Here is a 24,691-nt window from a genome sequence, read left to right on the forward strand (position 1 = left end):
AAAATTAATCACATTTTAATCGCATATCAATTATTATTATTATTATTAGCTCACTGCGTTCGCAATTATACATTTCAGCCATTGGAAAATAGACAATCTACAAGGCTTCGGAGGGTTAGGAAGCACGATATGTTATCAATTAGCAAAGAAATCGTAGCAAGCTATAAATCTGAACAGTGTGTGTGTGTGTGTGTGTGTGTGTGTGTGTGTGTGTGTGTGTGTGTGTGTGTGTGTGTGTGTGTGTGTGTGTGTGCGTGCGTGCGTGCGGGATATTGCATGCTGCAAAACCCACATCAAAGTTATCATCATTCTTCCATTTGGACTATACATAAATTTAATTTAAACCAAATTCTCATATTCATCTTTGAGTTTGTGAAATTCCCAAAATACTTCTATACAAACAACAAATAAAATCAGCAAAAAAACTCCAGAATGTCCATTTACAGTGTTCTTTATTTCAGAGAAAAGTGACACGTCATGTCAAATGTCTGCCTGTGCAGCAGAGGAAACAAGAAGAAGCAGACTGATTGGTCAGTCACCTCACGGCTGGCAGAGGACGCGGTGTCCCCTGACAGATAAATCACACATGGAATCAAGACAGGGCAATGGAGCTGGGGCTGGTGTCACAGAGTGATAAGAGACAGACACCCTGTGAGAAGAAGGGGGGAAAAAAGAGATCTTTGACCGACCACTTATCACTGCTGTTAGTGGAAGAACTACGTAGCTGCAATTTGTAGTGGCTTTCCTTACTTGGATCAAATCACGGTGAATGGTGAGCTTGCTTGGTACTCCTAGTTGAAACTTGTTATAGCATACCTTTCGGGTTTTAAAAACACATGGGTACGTGGGAATTTGAATAATTGTTCCTGAAATACGGTCTTATATTGCAGATGTTTTTTGTTTGTTTGTTTGTTGGACAGCAGTCATGACTGTGTTTTGCTTTGTAAGAATGTACATCAGAAAAAATCCAGCAACTGTTAATTGGGGCACATGAGCTTATAAAATGCCCATTGTGTGGTACTGGCTTAGGCCCATTTTAACATTCTGAAAAACAATATCAATTTGAGTGTGTAATTTGGGACAAAACACTTTTCTATCATTTTCACCACAACATACTGTAACTGAATATTACAGGATTTTCAACTTGTAATTTGATGTGGCATTTGTATAATTTTTCAGTGCTGCACATTTCAATAACAAAAAAAAATACTGTAGATCTTTAGAATATCTTGCATCGAAAGGTGATACAAGGCATACTGACCCAAACCAGACATGGGTATGTTGAAAATGACCCATCCTTTTATGGAACCATTATTTCACAAGTTCATAAATAATTTGCCAAAGTTCAGGAAGTGCCTTTAATAACAAAACCACAATGTAATTTGTTCACTTCCCAAAGGATAAATGTTACAATCAAGACTGGGGTTCAAACGTGAGTGAAGCAGCCTCATGCTTAATTTGTACTCTGTCGTATGATGATGTCAAGCAATGAAAATAGCCGAACTGTGCAGCACTTTGTGAGCTTGTGCATCGGCTATTTTTGGCACGAGACACTGGAACACAACCAAGCATAAGTTCGGCTACAGCTTCTGGTGTCTCAAGCTCAAAACGATCAAAAGACACGGCTGCCTCACAAAGTAGGGTTGTGCTTTTAACATGAAATAAAAATAAAGTACTCCTTCCACTCACACTGAAGTCATGGTTTCCTAGCAGGCACTGGCCTTGTCTCTTTAAAGATGGGTCCTTCGTTTCACGTCAATATCCACACCATCTGTATTCAGTCCGTTCTCCCTGTGATGGCAAAACATGTGCGGTGGTCACAGACTTCTGAATATATATGTTTTTCTTTCTTTGTGGCGAAGTCCACATTACATAAAAATATATACTGTATACATCTTCTTCCCTTCTCTGTATGTCACTGCAATTGTAGCATTCCGCATTTCGACCTACTTCATGTTCTTTGCTGCCTGTTTCATTCAACCTAAAGCTATTGTGTTAAAATGTGTTCCAGAAAGAAAGATGGGTGATGTAGGTCCTTCACTGACAGTGCCAACACCTGTACAAACTGACATCTTGAGTATCTGACAATCAGTATGTTCGAGAAATGTAATGAATGATACTGTACACCTAAGATATGATTCTTCCACCAAAAATGGACACATACAGCGTTTTGGAAATGATTCTCTTAGCATCTAGAACTTAAAGCACTAGCAACATTATACAGTAAAAAATACCTTATCGTGGCATGATTTGATAAAAGTGTGTGCTTCTAACGGACATTTGGGGTTTATCAGATGATAGCAAAGTTAACCTCTTTGTAATACTTTGAAATCCTAAAAAATATGTGACATTGAAACAAATAGCCAAGCTTAATGAACCATTGTGCTCTATGTGGAAACTCATCCATCTCGATTCTTGTACGCTTCCAGAGTTCATCTGAGGAAAGTCTTTCACATAGATTATTTTTCTTGGGGGTTTCTTCTTTTTTTTTTTACATCAAGGAATGTTCTAGGACAAAAAGAAAAAAAGAAAAGAAAATACAGGTCTTTTTTTTGTGTGGCAAGTTTCACTTCACTGCATCATCAGTACAAAATAACACTCTTCTCTCTCTGTCTGTCTGTACACCTTCCAAAAAATCCCATGGTCCCTTTCACTTTAGGCCGACTTCAAAGACAGGCATGTTTTCAGGATAGACAATGTCTTGTGTTTACATAAAGTCTGTGTGTGTGTGTGTGTGTGTGTGTGTGTGTGTGTGTGTGTGTGTGTGTGTGTGTGTGCGTGCGTGCGTGTGTGTGTGCGTGCGTGTGTGTGTGTGTGTGTGTGGGTGTGTGTTCGTGCAAGCATGTTTGTGTGAGTGTATAGTGTTTTTTTCATCTTCAGGGGCAGAAGTGGGAAATTGGAATTTTCTGAGTTTCTTGGTAAAATAATTCCCCCTGGAAATGCAAACGCAGCCTCTCTTGTCAACTTCCAAAGGGCCACAGGCTTACAATACATCCATGGTGAGTCAAAATTCACAAAGAAAAGAGATAACTGTGAGTTGTGAAAGTAGGGGGGAGGGGCAGGGTTGGGGAGAGGGCATAGCAGACAGATTGAACCCTTCCTCATCTCTCTGTTTTCATCAAATAGAAATGGCTCTCTCCCTCCAATCCTGCCCTCCCCAGGTCTGTAGGCTTGTCAATGGAGGCCATGTTGTAAGGGGAGGCCTATTTACTGGCAGGTGAGCATCAGCAACAGGAAGAGGACGTGCAGGGCCCAGCCTAGGGTGACGGACAGGCGCAGGGGCTCAGCAGCATGGTCCGACAAGCCCGGAGAGGGAAGAGTGGACTCTTCCTCGTCGCCCCACAGTCTATCATTCTCATTGCCCTGCAGAAGAAACACAGACGTATACACAGACTCAGAAACCATAGGACACAGACACATCTGTTTACATTTGTTATTTCTTTTGGCATTATTGCAAACAAACTCATAAAAAGGTTTGACTCATAGCAGCAGGTGGAGCGAGATCAATTCGTGGCGGCGACGACTCGCCACGACCTATTGTTTTACGCCATGACGTATTCTTCATTACGCCATGGCTTATTCTTCAATATGTCGCAGCGTAAACAAGATAATGGCTGCATTTCCCATATCTGACCTCGGAAATAAGATGAGCTCCGTCAGTGAGGACACTATCACTTATCAGCCCAGACGCAATTTCACAGCGAGGGATGCCTTTAACTACACAAATATGCACAAAGAAAGTTTTCAATTGCCGTGCTTCAAGTGCAACTCTCTTCCCCACCTGGCCTCTGTCTCTGTCCATCCTTCACTGCAAAAGGCTTACTACTAAAAAGCTCCCGCCTATAGAGTCCACTCGTCAACTTCCTACTGCATCCTCCACGTCTTTGCTCTCTCTCTCTCTTTCTCTCTCACTTCCCCTCAGCTGCTCTGCACCTGTCTCTTCCTATCTTCCCTATCTCTTTGTCCCACAGACGTGCCTGGTGTTTGCTGTGAGTTATAATCGTTCACAGTGGAGAGGCCTAGTGACAACACGGAACGAGTCTCCCTAGCTGTTGTCACCCCAGCGTTCCTCGCAGCGGACTGTCTTCGCTTTGTGCCTCGTGCTCTGGTCTGGTCTCTGCCCATTAAGGCGGCAATACATCACCAGATAGAGCTGAAACAAACTGGTTTCCCTGCTCTGCCTAACGGAGTGTTCTGTGCTGAGTGTTCTGTGCTGAGAAAGAACAGGAGTGTGAACTTAACTGTTGTTAATTTACTTGTCCAGGCTGCTTTTAGTAGATCAGTCACAAAGATGGATGGTAAATAAGCCTTTCTCGCGTGTGCACAAACTCAGTATAGCTGTTACAAACACATGAGTTGTACAGTAGCGGTGAAAACATTATTAGTGTTCATTTCATGGACATATCGTGCCAGAGTCAGGCCTGGAGGTGAGACACATCAGAAAATAGACCACGTATCTATCATCAAATATTCAGTTGTTGTCAATGAAGCTACGTGCAATCGCATCCAGCATGTGTATCCTGTTATCTGTTCCAATGCTTCCATATCTAAATACCTTTCTGAACAAGCAATAACGTACAGTACAAGAGCGGGTACTATACTGTGAGATATGTTGACCCTACAGTGACTATATTTCACCGTACAGCAGAGCAGGTATGCTGTGTTATTGCTTTTATTTCATTTTGAAATGTATTAAAAAATTTCACTAAAGGATAAGCCCCTTGAGTTGCAGTCTTTACTTTTGTAATTGTTAACTTCAACAAAGCGCTGGGTTCGGAAAAAAACAACAACAGACGAGCCTTTATTTATTCTTCATCTGTGGAAAAAAGCACTGCTTTCATGTAATAAAGTACGGGACGTGTATGGTATATGCGTGCCATTAGTGGGCGCGTAGTTAGTCAATTAATGCTCCGTTGCATGTCGGTATCACATGCTCACAATGGCTAATCTACAAGCTCACAACTTGTGCGTGTTGTGAGGTTATTGAACGGCGATTTTAGATGCGCGATACCGCCATAAGACAAAGTATAAATCCGTCTTTAATTGTAAATGGTTGTGTGTGTGTGCCTGCCCAGGTTGTGGCCCACCCTGCACCTGGACCCACTGAGTCCCAGGGAGGTGAGGAGTGTGGTCAACGCAGAGTGCCAGGCCATGGAGGTCAAACTCACCAAGGACCAGGTGAGGGGGGCATAACAGTGTGGACAGATGGTCCTAAGGCTCTGACAAGCAAATCGGATTTGTCAGCCGTCTGCCGTCGCCCCGTCGAAGTATCACCAGTATCTAGCCCATATCGTACGGCATACTATAGTGCGTAGTTTTTCATCATTTTTGAAGATTTGAAAAAAATGACGAAATGACAAAAACGATGGGTTATAGCCCATGTTTTTTGAAATTTTGAAAAAAAAAGTTATCCTCGTTTCTCATCATTTTGGACCATGGGCTATAGCCCATATCGTACGTACGGCATACTATAGCGCGCCGTTTTTCATCATTTTTGAGGATTTGAAAAAAATGACGAAATGACAAAAACGATGGGTTATAGCCCATGTTTTTTGAAATTTTGGAAAAAAAAGTTAGCCTCGTTTCTCATCATTTTGGACCGTGGGCTATAGCCCATATCGTACGGCATACTATAGCGCGCAGTTTTTCATCATTTTTGAAGATTTGAAAAAAATGACGAAATGACAAAAACGATGGGTTATAGCCCATGTTTTTTGAAATTTTGAAAAAAAAAGTTATCCTCGTTTCTCATCATTTTGGACCATGGGCTATAGCCTATATCGTACGGCATACTATAGCGCGCCGTTTTTCATCATTTTTGAGGATTTGAAAAAAATGAAAAAATGACAAAAACGATGGGTTATAGCCCATGTTTTTTGAAATTTTGAAAAAAAAAGTTAGCCTCGTTTCTCATCATTTTGGACCGTGGGCTATAGCCCATATCGTACGGAATACTATAGCGCGCCGTTTTTCATCATTTTTGATGATTTGAAAAAAATTACGAAATGACAAAAACGATGGCGGCTGTGCTCAGAGGAGCACGATTTAGCAGTTATTTCTATTATTATTATTTATTCATAATTTCCGCTAATAAAATAGTACTGTAGAGTGTAGTGACTGAGTGTGCCATCTATGACAATGACAAGAGGAGTGGTGGGGAAATGAATCAATCTGCATATTAGACTATCATAGGCAGAGGAATTGAGAATTCAGTTTTATTCCTTTTCTGGGTAGTCTGAAGTGTAACTATAATAGTGCGTGTGTATGTGTGATAGCGTGCTGCAATAATAGCAGAGAAATGTGGCTTTTAGCGTAGCACCAGCGCAATGTGAATGTTTACTCATTTTAATTTGTAGTAATTTGTTTTATTTATTTTAATTTTAAATTAGAGTAACCAATTATCTTTTACTGCTGTTCTCCCGATTTAATCATTGCTCCCTGTGACACATCGGGCGGCACTGCTGTTGTACCCTACTGGCTCACCTGCCAGTGAGGAGACCACCCCACACTGCTGTTGTACCCTACTGGCTCACCTGCCAGTGAGGAGACCACCCCACACTGCTGTTGTACCCTACTGGCTCACCTGTCAGTGAGGAGACCACCCCACACTGCTGTTGCACCCTACTGGCTCACCTGCCAGTGAGGAGACCACCCCACACTGCTGTTGCACCCTACTGGCTCACCTGCCAGTGAGGAGACCACCCCACACTGCTGTTGCACCCTACTGGCTCACCTGCCAGTGAGGAGACCACCTCACACTGCTGTTGTACCCTACTGGCTCACCTGCCAGTGAGGAGATCACCCCACACTGCTGTTGCACCCTACTGGCTCACCTGCCAGTGAGGAGATCACCCCACACTGCTGTTGCACCCTACTGGCTCACCTGCCAGTGAGGAGATCACCCCACACTGCTGTTGTACCCTACTGGCTCACCTGCCAGTGAGGAGATCACCCCACACATGAGGACAATCCTCCCACGAACACGTCCAACTGTGTTCATGCAGTAGACACTCGGCCAAGTCGGATACATTACGGTTCATTCAAAGACTTCCGCGCTGGTGGGATGCAGGCACTGTACTCTACAGTACTCTAAGCACCATGGACACACACTATGTATGCAAATAAACCATTTCAATGAATTGACTAGGCAGCATGTCTTTCAGTTGTGAGAGCTGAATTTGGAACAGCATGTGCTGAAATATCAACAAAGGGTCAGTCGCAGAGTTCTCTAAATGTTTTAGGAAGCGTGTTTTCAACTTTTCATGAATGTTCACGCATGCTGGTCACTACTCCTAGTTAAGTGTAGGAGCTCCTCCTTCCATACTCCTATATGGCACCAAATATTGTCTGGCCCTTACAGTAGGCTTGATGAACACAGGAACAGTGTCTCCGCTATGACGGCTTGCAGGTTCACAGAATGTCATATACAGTACAAGAGCACACTGTACATGTGTCAAGATTGTTGTTGTCATTTCTTTGCCTCACCTGTGTAGGTATCTGTGCTCTCAGAATGTTCTGCTCCGTCTCCACAGTGATGCCAGCTGGGCTAGCGGTGGTCGTGGCAATGACCAGGTGTGGGATGTGGTTGTCTGAACCCGGGCTGGGCATGCCAGGCTGACTGGCGCCAGTCTTCACATCTGTCCCGTTCCCGAAAGCCAAGATGGCATGCTCTGGAACGCAAACATGTTGAAAATGATCAGGTGCATGTGGAACACGAGAAGATTGACTGTAGATCAATAGTTATTTTTCTGGTTTTTAATTTGGAACTCAAATTAAATATATATCGCAGTCCATAAAGATATCTTTTTTTGTATAGCTTTTTTGCCTTTATTGATAGATCACAGTAGATAGACAGGAAACGGGGAGAGAGATGGGGGGAAGACACACAGCAAATTTGTCTGGATCGGGACTCGAACCCACGACACACTGTCATGCTGGATTACCAGCCAAGGTACCTGGACCGCTAAACCGGCCCAGACCATCCATAAAGATGTCTAAAATATAAAGTTTCTGAAACTTTCTCATGTCAGGAAACTGACCCCCCCCCCCCCCCCACAGACAGACAGACAGACAGACAGACAGACAGACAGACAGACAGACAGACAGACAGACAGACAGACAGACAGACAGACAGACAGAGACTAGTCCCTGTCCATGGTGCAGAATGAATGAGAGAGATGAGCAATAAAGAAAGAGTCTGCCATGTGAAAGCTTGATTTTTTTTTATGCTTCTTTCAAAAGCAATACAAACAGTTTACTGTACAGTACATGATCATGACATCTAAATATGAACTCTTTATGATGCTTACAAGTAGTGGTGTGTGCATGTGTGTGTTAATATAATGTATATATTAATATATACTTAGAGTAAGTTATCATTATGCAGAATGTCCCATTTTACAAGTTTTAAGATCTACAAGCTCATAACGCGTTGCAACGCAATGTGTCGTGAGCTTGTAGATGAACTAAGTGGTACAAACAAAGTAACTAAAGTTTTGAAATTAATGTAGTGGAGTAAATGTACAATATTTGCCTCTAATATGTAGAGTAGAAGTAAATAAATGTACTGTACTCCGTTACATTCACCGGATGACATTCACACCGTATTCTGATGCTCTTGTCATCCATGTGGTGATGGGGAAATGTGTGTAATTTCCATGTCAGCCATCTGCCCTCTGTTTTGCATTTGTTGATGTTTCTCTGACGTTTTTTCATGAAAGGTTCTTTGTGATAAAATGGGTCACACTATGATTATATGAATGGGCAAGGCTGTGTAATTATGATAGGATTGTGACATGTGAGGACAACCCAGCCTCCTACTGACTCGTAGGGATGCACGATTAAAGTCAGCCTGAGACATTAGTATTTAGATTAATGTGTACGGAATAAGATTCAAATTTTGAACTGAAGTTTTAACATGTATGCCATGGCAATAGCTATCTCTGTAGTAGAATTACAATATTGACTAATGGAACTGCATTCCATTATCTTATAAACCGCATCTACAGTCACTTGCAAATTAGAAAGAAGAAAATAAAGGCAGGAGACAACACTATTTGTTTTGTTTTTCTTCTTATAAATTATTTGATCGGCCCAAAACATTGTGTTCATTGTCATGATTTGTCACGATCCGAGTTGGCTTTGTCTGCGGCGTAAGCGTCTTTAAATAAATACTTAAAGAAAATCCTATGGGTGAAATGCATTGCATTTCATTTCCTGGGCCACTCGTCGTTCTGAAAGGGGGAGGGACTGCGACGCTCTATACAGGGTTCTCATTTTTGATGTTCACTGCTCTCAAAGCAAACAAACAAACTGAGTGAATGCGTGTGTGTGTGTGTGTGTGTGTGTGTAAATTGAAATCGACAGTATTATTTATAAACCTGGAAAGTGAGGTAGAAACCCCTCCAGCTTCACGGCTGCTCAAGAGCTTGAGTAGTCTGTTATGATAAAGAGCCTTTTCTGTTTTAGCTCACAGCGTACACGGGCAAACTGAATGCATGCCTCCATTCATGATAATTAGCACCTACTTCAGCCTGGCTAATACACTGAAACTTCAAGTCATTATTGCATATTGAAATCCCCAGAGGCACTCGTTATTTTGAGATGAAAGCTAAATTCAATAGCTTTTTTTTTCATACAGTTACAGTGCAGGGGTTATGTAACATTATCAAGCATCATATTCCATCATCATTGTTACTGGTGTCGTCTTGTTGGGTTCAATATTCAGTCCAATTCTCCCATTTTTTCGAGGAATAGACTCTTGAATTCTCAGGTCATGAGTTTCTCCATTCCAAATATCTCCTCCACAATGCTCAGCCACCGCTCACAAACTGGAGGATCTGCTCTGTATAGCCTTGTAATTGTTGTTTTACTAGTAGCTGCCAATAATACTTTGACTTATAATACTTTCTTTTTACATACACATACACATTATCAATGAAATTCAGTCAAAAACGGCTACTACTATTTGGAAATATAAAGTAGTAGTTATTTTGTTTCTTTTGTGATGAGGACAGACAGCATAGGCTGAGAGGAGAGGCACAAGATGAACACTATAGGTATGACATGTAATGCCACAGGTGAGGGTCTTACAGCAGTGGTTCTCAAACTGAGGGGTAACAGGGGTCCTCAGCCAAATGAGTTAATACTAGATTTTCAAATCCAGGCCTATATTGCACTGATCAGAGCAATGAGTTCTGATGGCAGACCCCTGACCAGTGTTGGTTGCAAGTTTGGTGCGGATCGGAGCGTCGCTGGTCCACGTTACATTTGTGATGTACACCGTCCAGCGTCCACCCACCCTCTAGGCAATTATATGTAGGACAGCATCAAAATCACTTCAACCACTTGGCTATTTGAAAATAGCCGATGCATAAGCGTCGCAATTACATTTATTAGAAAATGCAACACATCTTTATTTTTGTAATATTTTATCGGTGGACAATGTGTAACACCACTGTCACCTTCCCATGACGCAACGTTTAGAAGCAAGCAACATAACCCTAACCTCTCCAAGAAACACCTCTGGATTCAAAAAATGGTGTAAATGTATAGTATAATTCATATAAGTGAATTACATGGCTTGATGGCGTCCATAGGAGTCAAGATATCTCTTAGCCATACAGTACATCTACCACAGCCTGACTGACTTGCGCTCATGAAACAAATTAATATTCCAAAAGCATTCATTTTCAATCTGCTAATGGGATACTCAGTGACAGTTGCTTTTCCATGAAAGTCACTTCTATTAAAATATACTCAAATGAAGATATGAGTGAGAGATTCATCAATTAACATCGCCACAGCTTATGCTCTATGATGGATGCAGGTAGCCTGACATTCAGCTTGAATTCTCATTTCGTTTCACTTCATTATACAAGAACATATTTTTTTAATAGTCGTGGCTAGCGGTTCAAGGAGTGGAGCCAGGATTTGTGCTCAGACAAAAAAAACAGCTCTGAGGAGGAGCAAGGCGACATTTGACTTTGCAAACAACAATTTCCACCATTGTAATGGACTTACCCCCTTCAGTAGCAAGACAATGCAACATTAGAATTCTATCCCATAGCTCCCAATTCCCCCTGATTAGCCAGCGGTATCAGCTAATTAGAGGAAAGCTGCACCTTGCAACACACTGCGAGAGAGACCAAGTCAATAGCATGAGCAAGACAGACTGTCAGGATAGGATATGTATACATATTGGTGTGTGTATTCTCTCTCTATGTGTGTGTGTGTGTGTGTGTGTGTGTGTGTGTGTGTGTGTGTGTGTGTGTGTGTGTGTGTGTGTGTGTGTGTGTGTGTGTGTGTGTGTGCGTGCGTGCGTGTGCGCGTGCGCGCACGCACGCGGTGTGATAATGGCTGTGGACCACCAAGCTAATGGCCCTGCAGGTCATTAGCAGTGCTGGGACAGGTGGAGAAGTGTGCTGCGTCTCACAGCAAAGCGTGCAGTTAGAGCTCTGCAGCGTGCAAAGCAGGGACTGCTATCTGGCAGGCTGACTGATGAGATGAAGAGAGAAAGAGAGGGAAAGAGAGAGAGGGGGGAGAGAGAGAGAGAGAGAGAGAGCTATTCCAGCTGCTCACAACAGTGGGTCTGCCCTCCTGCTGACACACAAGAGAGATGAAGTGCCAATTGATATCTTGCAGTAAGCTGTTGTGACAGTTCCCTTTGTAAATGTTTGGACATGGCTGTTTAAGCGCACCGCCATCGCCCCGTCTCCCCGACTTCCTTCGCTCCCTGAGGGAAGGCCCCACGGGTTCTTCTCCCTGGAGCTATACGAGAGCAAACACATCCTCGGTTGATTGCAGCTGGGGATGGTGGAGCGGTGGAGCAGTGTGGGCGGGCGTTCCAGAAGACCGGATGAGTCCATCCCCGTCCCCTCTCTCCTCCTGCACAACTCCTCCCTGCCTTCACTGCACTTCACCCCCTCCCCAAACACCCTTTTCCTTTTTGTTTCTACAATCAACTCACAGAATACACAAAACAATTTAAAATAATTGGGGGAAAATGCGTTTAACCTCCATCTGTCCTCTGTTGTTGTTTTCTTTTTTTTGTCTCCCCTCAACACACTCAAGCTTTCGGGGAAAAGACAGTGCAGACAGTCCAGAGATGACTGCCTGCCTGTTTTTCTGCATAACAATTTGGTTATTATTATTGCTGTGATGAGGAGGTAAGTGCTACCGGTGACAGCTATTTTAAAAACACACACACACACACACACACACACACACACACACACACACACACACACACACACACACACACACACACACACACACACACACACACACACACACACACACACACACACACACACACACACACACACACACACACACACACACACACACACACACACACACTTTAAAAAGGGATGTTTTTAACGCCCCCCTCACTACACCTCCTCTCTGCCTCCTCCTCCTCCGGTTGCAAAGGACTGCATTCTTCCCAGCACTATTCTCTTTCTCTGTCCACCTCATTAGTTTGGCGGCAGCAAACCAAATTACACTCAATTATAGAGTCATCAAAGGGCAGCTGAAGTCCTGTCTCAGCAAGCAAGTAAGCAAATGGGGCCCTAGTGCTCAAAAGCAAAACCGGGCTTGGCGGCTCGCCATAGAAAACACTGCCCGCTTAACTTGTAAAACAACAAAATGCCACTGAATGAAAAGGTGAGGTTGCATTTAAATGACATAAACGGTGATTTAATTCTGAAACAGGAGCCATTTCCTCAGTAGGAGACGCATCAGGCATTATTAAAACATTTAATAACTTTGCTACGTTGTGATTACACGAGTAACACATTTTGGCAGGCACTATTTATTTCCTGAATATTGATCAGGAGGTGGTGAGAGAGGCAAGAGGTGCTCCACCTTTTCAATGAGGCACACATGTACACAATTAACCACAATTAACCCTGAACTTTTCAATTCAGTTTGAGCTGATTATTAATGAGACCCCGTGGGAGCTGGACGGAAGCTCGTCAGCATGTGTCACACTCTGGTCTGAGTGAAGGTAGTGTAGGCCAAAATTGGCCTACACTAGCTCTTAAAATACTCCAAAAAAGGCACTCATGGCAAATCCTTTAGCAAAATCAATGGTCATTCAGAGTCAGACAAACCAAACACAAAATAGGTATTTACAGCCCACTGGCCAGGTTGGCTCTTTGAAGGTCTGCTCTGCTCCCTACAATCCTACATTGATCGCTGGGCAGTGGCAGGTGCTCCTTATAAAGGCTAGGCCCCTCCCATTTAGACCAAACCAACCCCGGATTGATTCCACAATCGAACCAGTGCATCAATGTCCAGAGACATCACAAATCATTCATAAGCATTACACACATTTTAAAGTGTCACATACTACTCTATAAATGATTCCCATAATATAATCAAAGTCAAGAGTTCTCTAAACAAAACCCTCCCACTGTTGGCATGTTCCCCACACACCCCACAGCTAGAAGTTGCTCCCTTCAATGGAGTCAACAGTCAATTAACAACTTTAATCAAGCATCACACAATATATATATAGTCAAAATAACAAATATCATTCTGCAAACTTTAAAATGTTAACCATTCAGTCTCAGTTGCAGGTTGAACTGCCACTGATGACACTTCTGAAACGGCTTTTGACTTCCTGCCGTTCACAAAGAGGTTGGGTAGCTCCACATTATTTTGTATTTTTACTTTCCTCTCCACAGGAAACGTTCACAGCTGCAAAGCACTGTAAGCCTCCTGGTTATGACCTTTTCACTTTGGGCACGCGCGCACACGCACACGCACACACACACACACACACACACACACACACACACACACACACACACACACACACACACACACACACACACACACAAACACACACTAATACGCACATTAATATACACACTGTGCTGCTGCCTTGTGTTTTTACAATTTTGAATTGACAACTTCATCACATTCCAAAAAGAAATAAAATTCACAAGTGGGACTATTACTAGTGATACACAGTAATGTGAACATTCACCTCAGATGGCTTTCATATTTAGAGATTATTAATGAGATGAGATGTCTGTATTATATTGAGATGCTGATCTCTCGATCCTTCTGTTGTGTTCTATTTATGTATTCTGTTAATAGCTGTAACAACAGAATTTGCCCTTGGGGTGCAATTAAATTTGATCTTTTCTTAGCATAAGAAAAACATGTTTGCAAACTCTTCCAGTGCAGGTCTTCCACAATTATCAATTCATATGAAAGTACTTGCGATTGCTGAATCATTACACCATCACCATTACCTTCACCATCCTGACAACGTTGCCCTAATCTGGCAAAACGGGATTGAACTCCAAGTGGGAGCACGCTGCTAATGCACGCCATTGGTCTGTAAATCTTCTCTCCCATTAGAAACGCCTTCGTCCTTATTATCACGTTCGTATATTATGCCGAAAGCCGTTCAACCGAGATAATCCATTTGCGCAGAGAGCGAGACCGAGTGTGGAAGAAGGTTTTTCCTCTGTGGATCCCTGTGCTGAGAAATGAGGATAGTCAGGCTGAGGTTTGTTTCCTCAGGTCTCTGAGGAGCTTACAGTCAACATGGCTGAGTAGCTTGTCTTGTTTACGAACCCAGAGAAAGCTCTCCAGATGCAGGCTGCGCATAAGGAGTTTTCGTTTTTAGAAAATGAGATTTGCAGCTACTGCTGGAGAAACGACACTGGCTCTGACTAAATACTTTGCTGATATCAGAGCTAAATTGTCCACTAATAGATGTTATGGAAGTAATTTGTTCTTTTTTTTTAAGGCTGTTACTTAGAGAATGACAATATTAGAGGATGCCATTCATTTAATTTGTCATTGAGTAATAGGCAAATTTTAAAGTATATGAATTACTATTATAAGATGGAATTAGTGAGAGGAACATGGGGTGTGGAATATAATGAATGTAAAATGTTCTGACAAAGGGATGAAGTCAGTCAGACTACAAGGTTGTGCACCCAGTCCCACACAGCAAAAAAAATAAAAATCAAATGCCACGTGGAAATGGTGGGGCTCCCAATATGGATCTTGTACTGCCAGCCTGTGATGTCAGTTCACATCCACCTTGGTCACTGCATGGTGCATGTACGGCATAATACAAAGATCTACTCAAAACACACCACACAACTTACACTAACCTATAGTACGTCTCAAGAATCAGTGAGTATATGTGTTTGGGTTTTTTTCTTTCTCATAATGATAGAATTGTCTATAAAGGAGTATATCATTTATAGAGGTTGATGTATGACAACGTTCCAAACGTTCTTTTCTAACATAATTTGTGACTATCTTTTGAACTCGAATAACCCAACTTATAATTGTATTTATTTTATTTTTGTTTTTGTTATTTATATTGTTTTTTGTCTTCTGTGCTTAAATTATTATTATTTTTGTGTCCTGTTTACACTTGGTCAATATGCATGGTTGTGTGTTGTGTGTGTGTGTGTGTGTGTGTGTGTGTGTGTGTGTGTGTGTTGGCTATACCAGTGTGTGTGTGTGTGTGTGTGTGTGTGTGTGTGTGTGTGTGTGTGTGTGTGTGTGTGTGTGTGTGTGTGTGTGAGAGACATGTTTTTGTCCTTTGAAGACCACTATTCACATATCGACATCATTCTGTATGTACTATGATTTTCGGAATAGTTAAGATGCCAATCCATGACATCGGCACTGTATTGTGATATAAGTCAACTCTATTGTGTCAGCAATAGATCTCCATACAGTAAAAAAGTGGAGACACAGACAGTCAGACACAGATTCCGGCATCTACTGTATACATAGAGAAAAGATCAATGTTTTGATTACCATATAATTGTTCAAATCACTAAGGGGCGTAATCCGCAATGACTTTTGTAATATTGCAGAAACATAGTACAAAGATGATGATTTAATTTATATCAAAGTCTGACACAACAGTAGTAGGATATTCCTTTTGGTGTCATTGAGCGAAACACACACACACACACACACACACACACACACACACACACACACACACACACACACACACACACACACACACACACACACACACTTACTTTTGTGGGACATTTGTCTTTGATCATATTAATCTGACAACATGACAAACATAAACTACTACGCAACACAAGGATTCTCTTTTTTGCGACAGCAAGATACCAGCTGCAGTTTATTAAGTGTTGTCATTGTAATGTCATTAATCTGCCACCAGCACTACTATGGCTCAGGCTGGCGGTCTCCTGTGATCGTACGCACTTGTCATAAATAACCACACACAAATACAGATGTTTTCTGAATTCAGACAATGTTGGTTTGAAAGTAGAGTCATATTTCTGGTCTCAGCGGCTGTAACTTATTCTTTACGATGAATGCAAGGCACCAGCCTGCTTTTTGGGAGCAGTTACGGGTCCAGTTTCTTGCTCAAGGACACTTTGACACAAAACGTTCCCCAGAGGGCTGCTCTACCACTTGAGACACAGCTGCCCCACAAACAATTTTGATGGCATTAACCACATTCATCCTGGCCTCCCTATTTTGGGCATGTCATTGAAAAAGGTGGAAACAACATTATCAAGATATATGGGGTGGATCATGAGGCTTCTAATTATAATTCCAAATGAAAGCTGCAAGCAGCAATGACCGGGTCTGTGCATGTCAACCAATCAGAACTGGGAGCAGAGCTAAGTAACTCTAAGGACATCATTTTGAACCGAGTCAAGTCAGTGAGGTGACTCATAACTCTCTACGACAAACTGTTCAAAAGCTATGGCAAATGATAGACACCACCCCCAAGTCTGACGACAATCAGTTCAATACTTGATCTTGTAGTTATTTTCAATTCCTGTTTGGTGTTGTTGTTTGACGCTTCGCTACGGTCACACCATTTTACGAAAACTCACGTTTTCGATATCTTTTCATCATTGAGGTCTTTTGTGTAAGTTGAGCAAGTTTGATTTGGAACTGATCATCCTGCCAGGAGGACTTTGTTAAAGTGTGACATGTGAAAATGACATAAATTGCAATAATAAATTCAAAATGGCTGACTTCCTGTTAGGTTTGGCTTCCAGGCGCCAAGATACTTTTTTGTAAGTCGGATACAGGTGTGTACCAATTTGCATACATGTAGAAACCATATTGTGGGGCTTCAAGCACAAACTTTTGTAGGTGGCGCTATTGAGCCATTAGGCCACGTCCCTTTTTGAGATGATTGAAATACGTAATTTTTCGCTACTTGTGTGGTGTGTGTGCAAAGTTACGCAACTTTTCGAGTACGTTTAGCGCCTCAAAAAGTTATTACGAATAATATTGATCATTGCGATTTCAATATGTTTTCGCACTGCTGTGCAGTGCTCGGGCCTTGAATAGTTGACCAGGCCACTGTGATCCGAACAGCATTAAAGAATATATCGGAGAGGAAATTAAATGTATCAATTAATGAATTGGAATGGAATTCTATATACAGTATATGTGTGTATAATGTTTAAGATTTTTGTCTTAGTTTTCTATTGTGGCAGCCGCATAATGTCTCACAGAATTGCTATTTTCTGTTGGTTTGATATAGGCCTACAAAATGGGCAATACAAAATTAAGTAATACAAAAAGCGGAACAAAACACATTTTCTAAACGAAACGAAACAGCAGGTCTGCAAGCTCATCGTGTCGTGATGTGACGTATTATTATTTGATCTAAACTTACAGTTTTGTGTTTAACAGCAGCAGTGTGTTGACTCTGCCTAACAGCTTGCTACTGTATGAATTATGTTTTGTAACAGAATTGACACATTATGTATTCAATCAACTAAACACATACAGCTGTTCTGCTGTCTGATCCAATTCTGTGTGACAGCAGCTAGATGCATTTCAATGTTGTGTTGGTCTGCCCTTCATCCTGCCACTCACACAGGCCCTTTCCATTGCCATTCATAATAATACACTTTTGGCAATCACAAATAACCTAACCTCTTTAAGTGTGCACACTTTTTCACCAGAAACAGACGATCTACACGTTTTTGCTGAACGTTTGCCTATTTTCACAGAATGTTGGGCTATTATGAAATGCTCTGAATAGGGACACTAGAGTTGAAGTGGCTAACAGGCTGAATAAATACAAATGATGGATCTTTAGGTGTGTACTGTTCAAAGCTGTAGTAATGGTCATTGTGAACTATCATTGTGATGTCACTGTTCTAGTCATTTAAAAGAGTGAAGGGTCACACTCAATTGCAAGAGTGAGTATTCTCTTATTTATCCATGTCTTTACCAGAAAGATTTGTGTGTGTGTGTGTGTGTGTGTGTGTGTGTGTGTGTGTGTGTGTGTGTGTGTGTGTGTGTGTGTGTGTGTGTGTGTGTGTGTGTGTGTCTCTGTGTCATTGGATGTATACCAGTAGAGGGCATGCCACAGCATTATACAGCAAACGTTTTACAGGGCAAACATTTGTACTGATGTCAGTCACTCAAGGATGTGTCATATAATACAATAATTACAGTTGGCTTCTTGTCATTTATTTTAGGAGGACTGAAGAACACAAGGATGCAGATAAGGCTCTCTCCTCTCATCAGCACAATGCTTCCCTGTGGTGAAGCTTGTCTGTCGAGGCTCAAGAAAGAGACAAAAACGCACGCACAGAGCCCATATTCATCTGAGACATTAAATGGGATATCACCTTTCCTCAGCCCTAAAAAAATATTTTGGACAATGGTCAATTTTGATATACCTTTCACATTTTCTACCTGCGGGAGTGGGGTGAGGGGGACCTTGTTGAGGGCCATCCAATCTCTGTACACCCAAAGGATGGATGGATGGATGGATATGTATATATATATATATATATACTATACTTTTTCCCTCTATCATCCCCTGTATAATGATGCTGGGGTGTTTTCAGACACTACCTTTGGCTGCCTCTGGGGTGTTTTGAGTAGGTGTTGTGACTCGGGACGTGTGTGTGTGTGTGTGTGTGTGTGTGTGTGTGTGTGTGTGTGTGTGTGTGTGTGTGTGTGCAGCAAACTGCTGCTGCTGGATTCCAACCGAAACACATGCTCCCCGCGAGAGACGGGAACCTGAGAGTGGACATGATACATAGTCACAAACTTGTTTTCAGCTTTATATATCCCCCACCAAATCTTCTGGTTACATCGTTCATGTGAAGTAGTTTGCTTGTGCTTATTGTTGAAGTCGTTATGGTGAGTCACCACCCCCGGATGACCGCCGATTTGGCTTGAAGCTCGGATTCTAGCTGAGGAGGAATCATCGGTCACAACGGTGGTGCTCGCTGGCCGCAAGAGGTGACGGTGAGCACCACCGTTGGCGAGATTATTTTTCCTGATGGTTCTGATCGACCACCGATGCCTGCTGGGTTGAAGCTTGCATTCTAGTGGATTGGAGCCATATTTGAATCTGTTTTGCAACACCTCTTGCAAACATCAACACTGAATGTTGTCTATATCTCCTTAAGGGGCAGTGGCGAAACCCACATGACACCCATACATACAAGAGATTACTCTAAAGCACACAATCCTGTTTCAAAACTGTTTTGCTGTTACTCACTCAGGCAGACGTTGTCATGGAAGAAAGCCAGGAAGTCGTTGCACTGCTCCCGGTGGTTGCCACTGGCGGTGCAGGAGCACCAGGGTCCCACATTGGATGTAGAGTTGTCTAGGTAGTTAGTAGTTATTGTACTTCCTGGAGGACAGGAGGGCAAAGAGAAGGTTAGAGAGGGAGAGAGAGACAGCAAAAATAAATAACTAAATAGACACAAAGTCACGTACTTGAGGAGAGCAGAGAGAAATGGAGAGAAAGAGACAGAAGGAAAGAAACAGAAGCACAGAGAAAAACAGACACAGACAGACAGGGAAACAAAGAGATACACAAGAGGGACACTGGCACACAAAATGAGGTGACCACGCCAGCTGGTAGCTTTTGCATGGATGCTTTCATAATGCCCTCTTACTGACCTCTCAATCCCATTGGAAATCCGTATAACAAAACGTCAAACCCCCAAACACATTGTCACCTTACAAGCCGAAGTGTAAAGCTCTTATCTGGCACTTATCTGGGTATTTGTCCTGTATTTTTTACTCTCACATTATTTTTCTGACTCACGGATCCACTGAGGCAGACATTTAATGAGCTTTGATAAGTGCAGCTGGCCCCAGGGCCAAGTCCATGAGCGGTCAATAGACACTCCTCAGATTTCCGTTATGCCCGCAGCTTTTTCTCCACCTTTTTGATGAAAGGAAATTATTTGGCAGCCATTCTTTGGGAATGGTAATACAGATTTGTAGCTTGTATTTCTTAGAGGTGGTTTGTGGGAAATACAATTGCTGCAATTGCTGCAGTGCCCACACAAAGGTTTCTGGTCTACTTTACCTCCTTCGATTTTTCTGGATCTCAGAGCTCTAAACAACAAAACCCCCCTGAGTTTCACTTAGTTGAGCTGTCTGCAAAGGCCAATCACTTCTCTCTCACGCATTCCTCTCGTTCATTCTCTCTCATTTTTTTCCCCTCGTCTGTCTTCAGACTCACTCTCACTCACCCAAGGGTTCTTATCAACCTTTTTGTGCACAATGCAATCTTTTATTTAATTACAACTACAATGAGCCAACGTTTGCTAAGCCGCTCGCTCTCGCCAGGCTCAGCCGTATGTGTCAGGGATAATTCATCCCAAAACAGCAGTCGATGCTTGTAATTGTGCTGCTTATAATGCCTAGGAGTTGGATGAGTGCCCTGACGCTGACTCCATCGATCATTGAGCTGCACGGCTCGTGACAATCCTTGATTCATTTTTTGCATGACTGTTTGGTGCTCCAGTTTTATGCCACCTTCCCCTCACTCTCTGGAGCCATTATTGTTCCCATCGCCTCCAGGTGATGGGTAGTTGGGTATACAAATGTATTATTACAATCTTTTATTAATATTTTTTTTATAGTTTTTACAGAAACGTCACAAACTTCTGCTGGCCACAGGCCAGCGGGGCCACACACAAACAGCCGGAGTTCTGAATCACAACTCAGTTTTCACGTCATTCCACCTTGTCTTTCTTCACCAACGCACAATGTAAAAAAAAATATATAAAAATAATAATTGTCTTTTATGAGATACACAGCCATTACATTCCAAGCCAGCAGGGTGAATACAACCAACCAACCCCAGCACCAATCAAACACCATTGAGAGAGATTCACTCCTTACCTATCAGTCCAGTGTATGCAAGGAGACATGCACCATAGTTGTCCTGCTTGCAGCCGCTGGCAGCCTTCTCAGAGGGCTGGCAGTCGTACTGGAACTGAGCCCAGCGGGACCTGTGGGAGTGATAACATGCCATCCATCATTTACTCGTGCTTGGCCAACGCTGAGAGCCAAGTGCGTGTGCCACCAAGCACCAAGCCATTCCCACTCCTTGAGTGGGTTTGCGTGAGTGCCCCACCCACCCTATAGTAGCTAGCTACCCAGTCTCTCTTCCTCTTCACACTGTTGGTGCATCACTGAACTCCACTCATCACTCTTTCTCCCCTCCCACCCTCCGCACGCACGCACGCACGCACGCACGCTCACTTCCCAGGTGTACCCCATGCAGTCAGTCATTTACTGGAAGGCTGGAAGGCTGCCAGGCTGAAAAGGCTGTAATGAGGGGCAAAGTCAGGGGGCTACAGCTTCGGTATGCTGCTGACTTCTGGCTGAGTGCCTCCAGATTAGGCAAATGAATTGGCTGGATAATGGAATCCACCCGCAGCCCCCCCCTCATCCCTACCCTACCACAGTATATCACCCACCCTCGGACCCTCCCTATCAATCGGCAGCCCACCGTCAGTCCCTCGTCCTGAAAGACTACTCTATATGAACATATGGCATGATCATCATCATCACACCCTGGCTGTTACAACTGGCATTTGCAAACGAGAGATTAACTCAGGATGCATTGCAAGCAGCCCCACATCTCAACATCTCTTATTGGTCAGTGCACTGTCATAATGTGTCAAAAGTACATCATGTGAGGAGTGAAGCCATTGTTGTGTATGTGTGAGTGTGCGTACGTGTGTGCGTGCATGCGTGTGAAAGTATCGTGAATGGGCAGCAAACTGAAGGGAGAGGAGAGAAGAGGAGGACTGATGTAGGATCAATAGCTCTGGCAGATGAAGCTCTGTGTCTTCCTGACATTTGAGGTGGAACTAGATTAGATGCTGGCATTCCCTGTCAAGAGAGACAAGGCCTGGTGGTTCTCTGGAGGCCTTTAGATAGTCACAGCAAAACCTTTTATAACCTCTGTATATTTACACCTGGCAACATGGAATCCGTTAAGGCAATAAAGCATTATCTTAACCGTGAACAGCTGGTTCAGATGAACAAATAGTTTGATCAGTCTGGCTACAGTTTTGGCAACAAATACCAGTTTGGCAGGGAAGTGAGGCATGCATCGCATGTGATGACTATGAACCACAAAAAATTACATGTGGTTTAACAATACTGTCTTGCAAACAAAGCAGCCCCACATTGTGAGATTCTCAATACAATTCCACTAATTATCACCAGAGAAATTAATTTCACACATCACACACAATAGTGGATAAAATGTACAATAATATATCAGCTTATGAGCAACAGTCATGGATAAATCTAATGGCAATTAAATAATGAAATGATGGACGGAGGGATGGATGGATGGACAGAAGAATGAATGGATGTAGACAGTAGACCCTATCACAAACCCCTCCCCTCCTACGGTACCTGCAAACATAGTCAGCCCTGCAGACGCGGAGTTGAGCCAGGCAGTTGGGCTTCTCTTTCTCCTCATACGAGCAGGCCGGCACGATGGTCTGCCGGCGTCGCTCTGCACACGCCGTGTCCGTGCACGGGCAGAACAGCAGCTCATGGGTGTAGTCCGGTGGCACGCGGTCAAAGAACTTCCTCAGGGCCTTGTTGCACTTGGGCCGGTTGCACGGCCCCGAGCGCGCCGAGGGCTGGATGCACGACGACACGTACTCCGTCCGAAGCTTCTGACACGTCTCGTCAATGTTGCACGCCTTGGCTGCATCCAGGCAGCGGTTGACTGTGGTTACTTCCGACTCTGGTGAAAATGAACAATGGGATATATTTACTAAATTAATCATTTTAATGTGACACTGTATATGGTGCCAGGAGAACAACCTCATTCTTGATGGTGGACTTCAGGTGGCCGAGGAGAGAGCCTGTCAGCATTTACATTGGCGGTGCTAGTGGTTTCAAGTACACATGGACCTCACAGGGCTCCACTCACACATGATGAAAAGGTCTCAGTAACACCTCTACTGCTTTTGTCACCTGAATAAATTCCTGCTTCGCATTTATGTAACCATGCCACTTTAATCATGCACATGAAACCATGATTGTATACCTCCAAGCTGCTACTTGATGTGATTATAACTGATGGTCTAGCTGTTACTAATTTCTTGTCACTTTAATCATAAGACATGAAACTGACTTTGTACCTGCTGCTATTTTTACATGCTGAATATATTTTCCACCTGCACAAGAGGCATTTGTGCCTTTTGTTGTGCTATTATCCATTGCCATTATTATTTTTTTATCATGCACCTCATGTTACCCGGAATTTGCATATTATTTTTATTTGACTGTGCCTTCCTCTTATTTGACTTACTCTGTTATTTTATTCTTTATTCTCTGTCCCTATTCAACCTCCTCCTGTATGATTAGAGCTTGCACTAAAATAATTTCACAGACTCTTTTACCCCCTGTAATTGTTCGATGATGTGACAATGAAAGGTGATTCTGATTTTGGGGTAGGTAGGTGGTAAAAAAAAGAAAAGGGAAAACCCAACTCAACTTTATTGTTGTCACATTGTTGTAAAGAGTACAGTAGGTGAAATTATTTCTCACAGCACCATCATTGCAGTTCAAGAAAGGTAGAAAGAGGTAGAGAAAGAAACAGAAAAATAGGTCAGCTATCAATATATGGGCGATGGGCAGTGCATGGCCCTGTATATACATCTTATCTATAAATGTACCATGTCTCTGTACGGCTGTCTGTACGTGTGTACGGCTGTAATCCACGTAACTCGAGAACCGTTAGCCCCTCCGACATCAAATCCGACACACGTGTTCCACACCCCCACAGGCAGCCCAGGCTCGGCTCCAACTTCCATCGTTACTGACTCTGTGCTCTACAGCCGGGCACCGGTCTAATAAGGTATAATGGTTAAAATAGTAGTGGAATGGGGCAGTTCAAATAACAGCCGTAAGGTGCATGCTTTAAGTAAAATATCTATAAAATGGGGTAATTAAAATAATATATAATATAATATATATAATTATAACTGTACAGAGTATACATAACAGTACAGTCATATATTGTATACATAAACATAATCCTGTGCATGGCTTATGTCACCAGGACAGTGTGGAGACAGATGGGGCTCGGTCACAATATTATCAATCAACCCTTAATTGGCATAATATAGCAAAGAGAGTACACAAAACATGGGGAGATGTTAATTATTGTCTAAAACAAGTTCAAGGAACATAGTGGCAGCTTTTGCCGAAATGTGTGGCTGCGGCTCTCGTTTTTCACATCAACATTTATTCTACACTGAAACATAATGATCTCTATACTAATGTCAACTTATGTAACTTAGATAGATAGCATTTTATGTAGACTTATACTGTAGCCTTTTATGTAGACATAGTTATTATTAATATGCATAGTTTCATTATATAGATC

General features: G+C 42.7%; 1 protein-coding gene across 2 annotated transcripts in view; it reads right to left on the reverse strand.

Annotated features, from left to right (window-relative positions):
- Positions 1-497: 497 nt before the first annotated feature.
- The window catches only part of gfra4a (GDNF family receptor alpha 4a), a 156,113-nt gene continuing 131,919 nt past the window's right edge, over positions 498-24,691 (reverse strand). For both annotated transcript variants that reach the window (XM_080783215.1, XM_080783216.1), the window contains exons 4-8: positions 22,702-23,041; positions 21,169-21,278; positions 19,526-19,660; positions 7,486-7,670; positions 498-3,363 (exon numbers count right to left, since the gene is read on the reverse strand). In XM_080783215.1, coding sequence (XP_080639341.1) covers positions 3,208-3,363; positions 7,486-7,670; positions 19,526-19,660; positions 21,169-21,278; positions 22,702-23,041 — 926 coding nt within the window. In that variant the 3' untranslated portion in view covers positions 498-3,207. The remainder of the gene's footprint in view (positions 3,364-7,485; positions 7,671-19,525; positions 19,661-21,168; positions 21,279-22,701; positions 23,042-24,691) is intronic.

This window comes from Protomyctophum bolini (assembly GCF_963924005.1).
Source record: "Protomyctophum bolini genome assembly, chromosome: 15".
NCBI classification, from domain to species: Eukaryota; Metazoa; Chordata; class Actinopteri; order Myctophiformes; family Myctophidae; genus Protomyctophum; species Protomyctophum bolini.